We start from the raw sequence: 12336 nt of genomic DNA, 5'->3' as shown, positions 1-12336 counted from the left end.
TTCCCTGCTGGTTGATACATGACCAACACAAACTTGGGAAGCTTTTGCGAGCATGAATTTCTTCGATGTCCGGTCGAAAGGGACGCATCATTTTTCGGACCCCTAAACTCAACTCGTGGACAGCAAACTTGGATCATTTGTCTAATGTGAGGTAAGTTGAGTGCAGATGAAAATGTGACAAGTCCCGCCTCAACGCCAACACTGCACAGCCCGGCTTTCAATTGCCATCCAAACACAGAAAGAAGCTGCTCTGGATCCAGAGAAGCCACAACCTCAACTACAGACCACCTCTTAAGCAAGAACAGGCAACCCTAACCCCCATTTCAAGGCAACCTTTTCCGGCCGGCGTACACCCAAAACCAAAGCCAACCAGAGCGAAACACTGCCCCCTCCTGGTCAGATGATCTTAACACATGTCAACGTTTGCGTGCTGCTTGAGTCTTGACTGGGTTAGGAATTCCTCTTCAACCCTGAAAAACATGCAAGACGCCATTGAGTGCTGGTAACTACATTTGTGCAATTGCATTCATGTACAAAAAAAAAAAAAAAAAAATGCTATCCCATTGTAAAACACCCATTATCAACTACCATTGCATACAGAATGAGGGACATATTTTTTATCTATGTAATAAAATCAACTGAAATGATCAGAAATTACGTTTTTAACTCGGCATCCTTATTTCTTTATATTTCAGAAACTTCTCGTGCTTGTTGGTGGCTGCCTCCTTGCTAACTGGATAGCTTGTTTGCTTGCCTAAATACTTGTTCAACTTCACTGCATGACTGTACGGCATTGTACTGGAGCGTATCATTTCAAATTAAACCAAGAAAATCTTCCCTGATGTCCAGCGTGTTTTCTGACAGAAGCCCTGTCGTGGTCAATAGTGTTGGCTCGTGAGTGAACGATTCGTTCAAAAGAACGAATCTTTTCAGTGAACGGATCACTTCCTGAAGTTACTCGTGAAAATGGCGGTGTACCTAATGAAGTGTCCGTGTGACGTCAGAGATCAACCAGCCAATCACAAAGTGGGGGTGAGGGCGGGTGTGGCACTTGTTTAGGTACACCTAAAAATGTCGGTGTACCTAATGGAGTGTCCGAGTGACGTCACAGATCAACCAGCCAATCAGAAAGCGCCCTCTTACGAGCTCGTTAAACACACCTGCGTGAAAAGTTTTAGCTTCTTTCACGTTCTGCAGGAGCTAAAACTTTTCACGCAGGTGCACTTAACGAGGGAATCTTGGAGAACATGTTGGAATGCGGCATAATATTTCCCTAATAAAGTGGCCTGTTATTAGGTACACTTGAAAATGGCGGTGTACCTAATGGAGTGTCCAAGTGACATCACAGATCAAACAGCCAATCAGAAAGTGGGGGTGAGGGCGGGTGTGGCACTTTTCACTTAAACCAGGGGTGTTGACCTCCAGTCCTCGAGGGGCCGCGTTCCAATATGTTTTCCAAGTTACCCTCGTTAAAACACACCTGCGTGAAAGGTTTTAGCTACTTTCACGTTCCGCAGGAGCTAAAACTTTTCACGCAGGTGCACTTAACGAGGTAATCACACGGACACTCCATTAGGTACACCGCCATTTTCAAGTGTACCTAATAACAGGCCACTTTATTAGGGAAATATCATGGTCAAAGGTCACAGGTGTCAAGCTCTAGTCCTCAGGGCCGCGTTCCAACATGTTTTCCAAGTGACCCTCGTTAAGCGCACCTGCGTGAAAAGTTTTAGCTACTTTCACGTTCCGCAGGAGCTAAAACTTTTCACGCAGGTGCACTTAACGAGGGAATCACACAGACACTCCATTAGGTACATCGCCATTTTCAAGTGTACCTAATAACAGGCCACTTTATTAGGGAAATATCATGGTCAAAGGTCACAGGTGTCAAGCTCTAGTCCTCAGGGCCGCGTTCCAACATGTTTTCCAAGTGACCCTCGTTAAGCGCACCTGCGTGAAAACTTTTAGCTACTTTCACGTTCCGCAGGAGCTAAAACTTTTCACGCAGGTGCACTTAACGAGGGAATCACACAGACACTCCATTAGGTACACCGCCATTTTCAAGTGTACCTAATAACAGGCCACTTTATTAGGGAAATATCATGGTCAAAGGTCACAGGTGTCAAGCTCTAGTCCTCAGGGCCGCGTTCCAACATGTTTTCCAAGTGACCCTCGTTAAGCGCACCTGCGTGAAAAGTTTTAGCTACTTTCACGTTCCGCAAGAGCTAAAACTTTTCACGCAGGTGCACTTAACGAGGGAATCACACGGACACTCCATTAGGTACACCGCCATTTTCAAGTGTACCTAATAACAGGCCACTTTATTAGGGAAATATCATGGTCAAAGGTCACAGGTGTCAAGCTCTAGTCCTCAGGGCCGCGTTCCAACATGTTTTCCAAGTGACCCTCGTTAAGCGCACCTGCGTGAAAAGTTTTAGCTACTTTCACGTTCCGCAGGAGCTAAAACTTTTCACGCAGGTGCACTTAACGAGGGAATCACACGGACACTCCATTAGGTACACCGCCATTTTCAAGTGTACCTAATAACAGGCCACTTTATTAGGGAAATATCATGGTCAAAGGTCACAGGTGTCAACCTCTAGTCCTCAGGGCCGCGTTCCAACATGTTTTCCAAGTGACCCTCGTTAAGCGCACCTGCGTGAAAAGTTTTAGCTACTTTCACGTTCCGCAAGAGCTAAAACTTTTCACGCAGGTGCACTTAACGAGGGAATCACACGGACACTCCATTAGGTACACCGCCATTTTCAAGTGTACCTAATAACAGGCCACTTTATTAGGGAAATATCATGGTCAAAGGTCACAGGTGTCAAGCTCTAGTCCTCAGGGCCGCGTTCCAACACGTTTTCCAAGTGACCCTCGTTAAGCGCACCTGCGTGAAAACTTTTAGCTACTTTCACGTTCCGCAGGAGCTAAAACTTTTCACGCAGGTGCACTTAACGAGGGAAACACACGGACACTCCATTAGGTACACCGCCATTTTCAAGTGTACCTAATAACAGGCCACTTTATTAGGGAAATATCATGGTCAAAGGTCACAGGTGTCAAGCGCTCGTCCTCAGGGCCGCGTTCCAACATGTTTTCCAAGTGACCCTTGTTAAACACACTTGCGTGAAAAGATTTGGGTCATTTTCACGTTCTCAGGAGCTAACTGAGCTAGCTGTGACGTCACAGATCAAACAGCCAATCAGGGCGGGTGTGGCACTTTTCACTTTCATTTTTGACCATGATTTTTCCCTAATGAAGTGGTCTTTTATTAGGTACACCTCATTCAAGAAGATTCAAGAATTTTTATTTTATTTTATTATATATTTTATGTTTTTATTGGGTTTTATATATATTTGAGCATGCCAAACAAGGAATTTGACTTCAGTACATCTCAGCCTCTGTTCAACATTTAGGTGACTAACAACACTCACAACAACAAATAGTACACATAATACAGACAATTCAAATCTGGCGTTGAGAGCAGGATGTTTTTGCACAGCAATGACTCTGAGACTTTAAGAGTGGTGTGAGTTCATCAGAGCGACAGCCTGGGGGAAGACGCTGTGTCTGTGTCTGCTGGTTTTGGCGTACAGAGCTCTGTAACGGGCCTTCTTCTGGACAGTCTATGGGGCTGGTCCATTTCAGGTCCCGAGAGATTGTGGATCCCAGGAACTTGAAGGTGTCTGTGGAGAGAATGGTATTACTGCGAATAGTGAGGGGTGAAAGTGGTGAAGGATCTCCACTGTCACCTCCAAGGTCTTGAGCGGGTTCAGCTCCAGGTGGTTTTGGCTGCACCAGTGGACCAGCCGCTCCACCTCCTGTCTGTACGCAGTGTCTCCACCGTCCCGGATCAGTCCGATGAGAGTGGTGTCGTCTGCATACTTCAGGAGCTTCACAGAAGAGTCGCCTGAGTAGCAATCGTTAGTGTAGAGTGAGAAGAGCAGTGGGGAGAGGACGCCAGTATGGGTGGTCCGGGTGTCGGATGTAATGGTCTCCAGCCTCACATGCTGTCTCCAGTTGGTCAGGAAGCTGGTGATCCGACAGGTGGAGGGAGGCACCGCGAGCTGGATGAATGGACAATTCAATAGGTACACTACACGAGGTAAGAACATTAAATGAATAAATAAATGAGTGTAGCAAACGATTCGGTGAACAATTCTTTTGAGTGAACCGATTCTAAAGATCCAGTTCACCGGAATGCACATCACTAGTGGTCAATCACCTCAAAGTCCAACATTAGAGGTCGCTATACTCAACGCTACCATTACATACAGAATAAGGAGGGACATACTTTTTATCTGCGCTCAACTTATCTCACATTAGGCAAATGATCCAAGTTTGCCGTCCGAGTTGAGTTTCGGGGTCCGAACAATGATGCGTCCCTTCCTACCGGACACCGGAGTGCTCGCAAAAGCTTCCCAAGTTGGTCAAGTATCAACCGGCAAGGACGGATTTATTAATTCCTTATTTATTGGTGTATTTATGTATTTACCTATGTATTTATTGGTTATTGGTATCTATCTATCTATCTATCTATCTATCTATCTATCTATCTATCTATCTATCTATCTATCTATCTATCAACCAGCAGGGACGGATTTATTAATTATTTTTTGGTGTATTTATGTATTTATCTATGCATTTATTTATGTATTCATTTACTGGTTAATTTATGTACTTATCAATGCATTTATTTCTTTATCTTTTCATTTATTATAGCTTTATTTGGCGCGGAAGGGCTTTGGAGCGTCAAGGGTTTGACAAAAATCACGAACAATTGGCAAAATGAAACGCTCTAGGAAAAGAATTGTGACGTATATTGTTTGTTTGTTTTTGTTGTTTGTTTTTTTATTCTTTGAATCAGGTTCGCAATAAAGATTCATTCATTCAATTGCACAAAAGTGAATAACCAACCACCGCAATAGTAAAATGGGGAGAGGACACTGAATGACGCAAAAGAAAGTGAATTGTGACGTACTGTGCTCAAACCTCAAACGCTACTGCGTCCTCCAAGGACGGAAATCCTGCAAAAAGCAAAAAGGCGTCGTAAAAAACGGCAACGGACGACAAACATTTGCTCGTGTGCCCGCTTACCTGAGAGAATGCCACTGTCGTCCGCCATCTTGCTTCACCTGTATTTGATAACTCCTCTCTGAATGCCTGACGTCACGTCCCCAATCCAAGACAACCTTCTTCTACACTTGCTGGGCGAGCCGCACTTTGCACACTGGCGCCACCCAACGGCCTTTTATGGTGACTGCTTTGGCTTACCCTGGAAATGTTTGCTTTCAGGGCACAGAATAAAAATACATCCCGTGCCATAAATTACGGCAACATATATTATTACAGAACAGTACATTGTCTTCAGGCGCCTCGCTGTCGCCATCTCCTGGTCACTAATGCACTTGGTGACAACTTCTGGAAATCCCAGAGACACAAGCTGTTTTTTTGCTTTTGGGTCTCGTGCTATATTCTCCTACTGTTGTATAAAGAAGACTTTTCTTTACTCGTTGCAGACAACAAACGATAAAATCATTCTGTCAACTCTAGTGTATGTGTTAAAACAAAATCCAGTAAAATGGTTTTGATAAAATGAAGAAATATGTTGAATAAAACATGCTGCACAAGTGTTTTTACGGATACTGAATCTTCTTCAGAAATCCAAACAAGGAAAAGGGCCAAATATAGACGTAGAAGTTCCGCTCAGCATTAAATCACTTTATAAGTGAGTCATGATGGACCCTCCTCCGGCTCCTTTATAAACGCACAAAGTTCTTTGGTTTTAAAAGCCAGAACTTACATTCCAGGAGCCACAATATTTCTTATTTAAGTTTGTTCTTCTTGCCTTATTCTTTGTAATTTATTTATAAATTATTTTTGTATTTATATTTATTATTTTATTTATCAAGAGTACAGTAACTGTGACATTTTCTCTGTCTCCAAATGTTTTGGTCGGCAAACAAGACTTTTGGGTACTTTTTTCTCCTTGCAATCCTACTTCGCGTCTCTTTGTGTTTCTATCTTGCTGACTCCAACCCACTTTTAGCCTTTAACGGTCAAGTCAGGGAGGTGCATCTTTACACAGGTACAGTATTTCAGATGAGGCCCAATTTGATACACAGCATGGTACGGTCAGGCTTATTTGTTTTGGCTTCTTACTTTTGCAGAAAATCACAGACGAGGAATGTACTTACAGATAAGCCAGGATGGAAGCGTGTCTGGTAGCGACGTTCAGACTCCTTACGGTAAGTGTTGCCTTTCGCAACTCAGCGTTTGAATCTCTGCTAAAAAAAATGAATGGATTCATGAATCATTGGAGACCTTCACGTTTGTGCATGAACGTTCACAGGTGTGCTGCAGTTACAGTCGGTGCAGCCGGGCCACATCGCCATTAAAGGTCAGAGGTCATCGCTGTTTCTGTGCGCCGACAGTGCGGGCTCTCTGAGGGGGCGGGTAAGTGAAGGATCAGTTGAAAATATTTTTAACAATCAATCAGTCCAGTTGGCGAGTTATCTCACGCAAGGTTGTGTGTCCCACAGTCGTCTTTCTCAGAGGACGACTGCACTTTCCGAGAGCTGCTGCTGGCAGACGGGTACACCCGCTTTGTGTCCCCGCATCACGGATTTGCCCTGTCGCTGAATTCCAGGCGTTCCCCGGATGGGCACGCCGTCCCCTTCACCCGATTCCTGCCACTAAGAGATACTCTCCCGAGGGAAACGGCATCCCAACGGGCGCCGGTGAGGGAAAACTTCAACCTGGATTCCGATGACCTTCTGGGAATGTCTCAGGGTTCTATGCTCAGTCCTCAGTTCTCAGCGGAAAAGTGAAGGGAGTGAGTGCTAAGCATTCATTGGTGGATTTTTAAATTAAAAGAAAAATGGATGGACAGATTGAAAAATGTGAAATGTCGTACTGTATTGAATTGATTTTTTTGTTGTGTATTTAATAATTAATATTATTGTATTTTATTATTTCAGTGTATGTTTTGAATGTTTGTGTCAAGATTACATGCATTTTATTACACTGGAAAAGATTTGGATGAAAATAAATTATTTTTTGCGACTTTTTTCGTAAGTCTTTTGTATTGACTTTAAACTGACATCATGAAATAAAATGTCAATTGAACAGCTTATGCATTATTTTGAATTCATTGAGGCTCCTTTTGGTGTGTGACTTGGCCACTAGGTGGCGGTAGAATATAGTCATGCAGACAAATGAACCATTTTTCAACTAGTTTTTTTTGCAGGATAAAGAATATAAATGTGTACTGTGTTGTCTGTCTACACGTGTTGCTGCACATTTTGTGTTCAAGTGGTGCAGGGGAATCCTGTTCTTTTTTTTTTTTTTAAACTGTAGCAGACAGTGACACTAACACAAACCAGCGTGCGTATTAAAATACACATGCCTTCCGTTCTATGGAAAGAAAGGCTTGAGTGTTCCGGGAAAACGCGAGATAAAAACAACTTATATTGTTAGTCGCGTAGCTGTGCAAAAAGGTCAGTCGTAAAGATGTCACTTAAGGTGTGACTAACGAAGCGGACAATCCAGTTTTACAATAAACACTAGTTCATTCTCGGAATTTAGTAAAATAGAGAATTTATTCAAAGGCTGAGTACGTAACAGTAGCGTCGGTGTTTTCAATAAATCACAAATCTGCCGGATGTTCTCGTTCATTGTTATGATGAGGTCAGTCCACTCAGCTCACGTAGGCCAAAGCTCTGACCGTTTACGTACGACCGAAAGAATGCCGAGAAAGACGTCTTCAGTTTACGAGAACTCTGGTCGTGTTTGCAACAAGGGCTTTTGTTTTTTCATAGAGACCGTCTCAACGTTTCCAGTTAAAAAAAGGTGGGAGTAAAGTAAGACGTCATAGTGTGTGGACACTCACATTTTAAAAGTCAAACAAAAAAAAAAAGGGATGAGGGAACTTGAGAATATACAGATTCTACAGGTTCTGTAAGACTAAATTTGAATGATCAAAGTAAACGTTTTGTCACTCGTTTGTTTTTCTTTTTCACACCTGGGTGACCAGCGGTTCCCTGAAATGGATATTTCCTTCATACTCAGCACTCTGTCCCACGTTAGCCAAAAGGGTCCCGTTGAGATTGTTATAGGTGCCTCCGATTGCATAATAATCCCCCTCGGGATCCAGGTTCCCTTCTTGCGCCTCTCCCTCCTCTGGGTCCTCGTCCTCCCACGGCAAGCTGGTGACGTGACTGTAGCGGGAGCGATCCTCGCATTCCGTCTCCCGGTGGTAGAAGTAGCTGAAGTTCGACACGATGACCGGCACTGGTAAGGAAATGGTCAGCACGCCGGCAATGGCGCACATGGAGCCCACCAGTTTCCCCCAAACCGTCTGCGGGTACATGTCTCCGTAGCCCACCGTTGTCATGGTGACCACAGCCCACCAGAAAGCGTGCGGGATGCTGACAAAGGCCGTGTCGTTGTGGTCGGCCTCGGCGAAGTAGATGGCGCTGGAGAAAATGATGACGCCGATGAAAAGGAAAAAAATCAGAAGGCCCAATTCACGCATACTCGCCCTCAGCGTCTGACCGAGGATCTGAAGACCTTTGGAGTGACGGGACAATTTGAAGATCCTGAACACCCTCACCAGTCGGATGACTCTGATAATAGCTAAGGAAGTGGCCGGGCTGGTTTCGCTTTCCTTAGCGAGCTCCGTTCCCAGAGTGACGAAATAGGGCAAAATGGCGCTGAAGTCGATGATGTTCATGACGTCTTTGAAGAAGTGTATCTTGCTGGGACAGCAGCAAAAGCGCATGATGAGCTCAAAAGAGAACCAGAAGATACAAACGGTCTCCACCATGAAGAAGGGGTCGTTGAAAACACTGGCAGGTGGAGGCGCGGCCTCGGACACGTTCCTCCCTTGGCCGTGGTGCTTGTGAAGATGATCCTGAGATGGCGGCAGACAAACCACAAAAAGCAAAATGGAGCTTGAAAAATAAACAACACAAGCTAATGCAGGTCACCTTCTCATCTGACTCTTACCCAGAAATGGAATAAACACGTTTGGCAAAATAGGAAAGGCTTTTAAAAGCTGGGCTATTTTTAACCCCTTTAGGTCCGGGGGATCCCGTTTTCGCAGTATTCTGATAGTATGTTGTTCACCATCTGATTGGCTGTCACTTTTGGCCGCCGCCATAAAGCGCTTGACATTTGCGGCTTTGCATATCAATCATAGCTGCCCCGATCTCGCTTGCAGTGCACCTGTCTTTCCGTTTTGCGCCAGGGTTAGCATCACGTTGACGGGCGGAGGCCATTTTCATTCAACAAGATGGCTTGATGTCGATTTCATAGACCGTTCGGGTGTTTGATGCTCCTTTTCCGTGCAATTTGGAAATTATATTCGGTAGTAGGTCAGGTGGTTACCGGTATGTCATCATCACCTCCAAGGGCTCTCCTCAAACTAAATATAACCTCGCGAGATGTCTGAAGAGAAATCCGAGAGCGTCTCGCTGTTACCGCTTCCCGCTCGTCTCCGCGTTCATCGCCGGCGCGCTGACTTGGACCGGACAAAGTGACTTTCCTGGCCCGGCCCGGCGCCGAAAGAATGTATTAACATGACCCGATGTCCTGCGAGACCTTTTAATCTTCTGTTCTAATCCGGCGGGAAACTTTGGCAGTGCTTCACCTATGCGTGGCGACCTTTGCGGCGCACACCTGACCAAGCCCCGCCCCTTCTCTCCTTTTACACATTCCTGACTTCAAGTATCATCGCGACTATTTTTTTCTCTCACAATAACGTTTGGAACTTTTCAAACTTCAAGGTCAAAGGTCATCCGACTATTCCGCACGATTCTATTTCCATTAACGTTCCGTACCTCTCGTGTCTCCTTCTCAACGCGGAAGTCCGGCAGCGTCTCCAGGCAGAAGATGAGGATGGACACCACAATAACCATGACGCTGATGATGGCGATGATGCGAGCGGCCGACGAAGACTCCGGGTGTTCAAAAAGCATCCAAAGTCTTTTCTGCATTTCGTTGGCGGGCAGCGGCCTCTCTTCCTCTTTGGTAAAGCCTTCGTCCTCCTTAAAGCGGTTCATGATGTCCTCTCCCAGCTCGTAGAACAAAAGCTCCTCCATGAAGATGTCCAGGGGGATGTTGGCGGGCCTCCGCAGCCGCCCGCCTGACTGGTAGAAGTAGAGGATGGCGTCGAAGCAAGCCCGATTGCGGTCCAGGAAGAGTTCGTTTCGCAAGGGGTCAAAGTAGTGCGACCTTCTTTGCGGGTCGCCCAGCATGGAGTCGGGGAACTGGGCTAAGGTACGAAGTTGGGTTTCGTAGCGCATCCCCGAAACATTTATGGCCAGTCGCTCGCTCAGCGCCCATCCGCGCCTCTTCTTCTCTCTCTCATGTCTTTTACTCTCCGTCACGCCCTTTTCCACAATATTCATCTGGTTTTTCATCTCTTTATCATTCTCTCCTGCTTTTTCCTCATCCTGTTGGTCACCGTCGTCCATCCCAAGTTCGAGTGCCCTGCCGACGGCTCTCCTGTGGAACTGCGAGTCTAGATGGCCTGAAACCAAAGTGACAGTCCCGTGAGTGGATGCGGTTAATTAGCATTGCTCAGGGAAGCAGAAAAGGAGATCTTCTACTCACTGGACCTCAACTTGAGCTCTCACATTGTTCCTCTTCTGCTGCTTGGCGGGTTCTCTGTCCGTGGCGTCCTTCAAATAAATCGCCGCTGTCGGTCCTCCAGCGCCACTTGTTTGCTCGAGCGACATCCACAATATTGTCCGTCCCGTGTGCCCTCATGTTTGTCCACTCTTGAAATTTTTCAGGAATGCTGTTCTGAGGAAATTCAATCTCGGTTCGACCCCTCCCTCCTCCTTTCCCCCCCCCCCATTTTAGCAATGGAGTAACACAAGCTTCGGTGGCAGCTATCAGGTGTCAAATGTGCATGGGAGCGCTCGGTGTTGGCTTCGCCAACGAGCTCAATAATCTGGCCGGGGTCCCTCGCAGCCCTCCTATGGAATCCCCGTCCAGATCCCTTGGACTTTGTTAGCCTTCTTCTGAGCTTCTCTCGACGAGCCTTCTCCAAGCTCAACGATGTGTCTTCCACCAGTTCAGTCCATTTCACCGCTCTTTCCATTTTCACATTTGTCTATGACACGGACGTCCATAAATAGTCAGACCTGAACAATAAAAAAAATAACTTGTACGTCATTGACACTAAATAAAAATATCAGTGCATTAAATATTACTCACTTCGGATACCGTTGATGTTATTAATAATCGTAACAGTGATCACTGGGTGAAATAACGAAACCCGGTCTGCGGGCACTTACTAGTTGTAAATTTAGTGTGGCTGTGTAAAACATACCATGAGAGTCTCTTCTTCCCCCTTGAACTCATCTCGGCAGACCACTAGAGGGCGATAGTGTTTGGGACCAAAAGAAGGGATGAGGGAGGGGGAAACAAAATATCTCTGCCAGCATTGCTGCATTTAGTCACAGGACACGCACACATACATATCTGATGTACCTATAAACGCCCATGCAATGAATATAAAAAGTCTACACACCCCTAAGGCCAAGACACTGAAATTTATTTTCTACCAATCACGTGACCGCACAACCCAATTGACTTTTTTATTTTTTAATTTTTTTTATTTTACTTCCAAGAGTACAAATAAATGACATGGTTGCAAAAGTGTGCACACCCTCTTTCAGTTGTTTATTTTTTACTTCCCCTCTCGAAAATAGTTTTAAAAAAAACAATTGAGTTGGTCACATTCATAGTGGAAAACATTTTTGAAAGGAGGCCCAGTATGATGTCAGACATCCGACACTCCATATATAAAGCCCCTTGCGTACGTCGCCAACTATTCCGTATCGGTTTCAAAATGTCACATTGGGATGGGAGCTGCGTGGCATCCGTTTTCCACGATATCAATGACTTGACATCATCCTTCTCAGATATCGTTGGAAAAAATTACAGTAAAAATCATAGATCAGCATCATGTGACATGTCTTGACTTTTCAGATGCTAAAATGAGGAGGTCGCTATACTGCTTCTTGGAAATGCTGTCATCCCGATACATCACGCCGTATCGTTTAACTTGCAATTGCATGTGTCGTCTTTCACTTTCTTCAAGGACTTCTCATTGTGTTCACGCTTCAACTTGGATTACATCCATCACCGTGCGGCGGGATCCTGGACCCGACTGGCACGCTTAACTGTCGGCGCGCTCGCACGTGCCCTCGGAATGCGCTCTCACGAGAATTTAGCAGGAATTATGAGTAATTAATGCCTTTCGGTATTCTCCTGGTATATTTTGGAAGACTTTCCCCAGCAGGCCGGAAACAAAAATAG

The 12336-nt window shown here is 45.3% G+C and overlaps 2 protein-coding genes and 1 long non-coding RNA gene across 4 annotated transcripts; 1 reads left to right on the top strand and 2 right to left on the bottom strand.

Annotated features, from left to right (window-relative positions):
- Positions 1 to 3956: 3956 nt before the first annotated feature.
- On the bottom strand, positions 3957 to 6551 carry LOC119138025. 2 transcript variants are annotated; one of them, XR_005101071.1, is made up of 3 exons: positions 5101 to 6551; positions 4985 to 5030; positions 3957 to 4070 (listed from the first exon to the last, which is right to left on the bottom strand). It is a non-coding gene; the product is annotated as an uncharacterized LOC119138025 (long non-coding RNA). The 2 variants fall into 2 exon arrangements; XR_005101070.1 differs by having other exon boundaries at positions 4985 to 6290; positions 6371 to 6551.
- fgf21 (fibroblast growth factor 21) lies at positions 6005 to 6833 on the top strand. The gene is made up of 4 exons (XM_037277695.1): positions 6005 to 6091; positions 6174 to 6251; positions 6356 to 6459; positions 6546 to 6833. The coding sequence occupies exons 2-4, from the start codon at positions 6191 to 6193 to the stop codon at positions 6831 to 6833; spliced, it is 453 nt and encodes a 150-aa protein (XP_037133590.1). The 5' UTR covers positions 6005 to 6091; positions 6174 to 6190.
- A 743-nt stretch (positions 6834 to 7576) lies between these two features.
- Positions 7577 to 11063, bottom strand: LOC119138023 (potassium voltage-gated channel subfamily A member 7-like). Its single transcript, XM_037277694.1, has 3 exons — positions 10621 to 11063; positions 9846 to 10537; positions 7577 to 8917 (listed from the first exon to the last, which is right to left on the bottom strand). Exons 2-3 carry the CDS (start codon positions 10479 to 10481, stop codon positions 8021 to 8023), a joined length of 1533 nt encoding a protein of 510 aa, XP_037133589.1. The 5' UTR covers positions 10482 to 10537; positions 10621 to 11063; the 3' UTR covers positions 7577 to 8020.
- Between the last annotated feature and the right edge of the window lie 1273 nt (positions 11064 to 12336).

Source organism: Syngnathus acus, chromosome 19 (assembly GCF_901709675.1).
Source record: "Syngnathus acus chromosome 19, fSynAcu1.2, whole genome shotgun sequence".
NCBI classification, from domain to species: domain Eukaryota; kingdom Metazoa; phylum Chordata; class Actinopteri; order Syngnathiformes; family Syngnathidae; genus Syngnathus; species Syngnathus acus.
The sequence above is the reverse complement of the archived record's forward strand: the minus strand, read 5'-3'. Positions and strand labels throughout refer to the sequence as shown.

Bases quoted from the DNA above. Each gene is read 5' to 3' on its own strand.
- fgf21 (XM_037277695.1), top strand. From the start codon at position 6,191: ATGTACTTACAGATAAGCCAGGATGGAAGCGTGTCTGGTAGCGACGTT. The intron at 6,252-6,355 runs GTAAGTGTTGCC...GAACGTTCACAG, and splicing joins CGACGTTCAGACTCCTTACG to GTGTGCTGCAGTTACAGTCG. The intron at 6,460-6,545 runs GTAAGTGAAGGA...TGTGTCCCACAG, and splicing joins CGGGCTCTCTGAGGGGGCGG to TCGTCTTTCTCAGAGGACGA.
- LOC119138023 (XM_037277694.1), bottom strand. From the start codon at position 10,481: ATGGACGACGGTGACCAACAGGATGAGGAAAAAGCAGGAGAGAATGAT. The intron at 8,918-9,845 runs GTACGGAACGTT...CCGCCATCTCAG, and splicing joins TTGAGAAGGAGACACGAGAG to GATCATCTTCACAAGCACCA.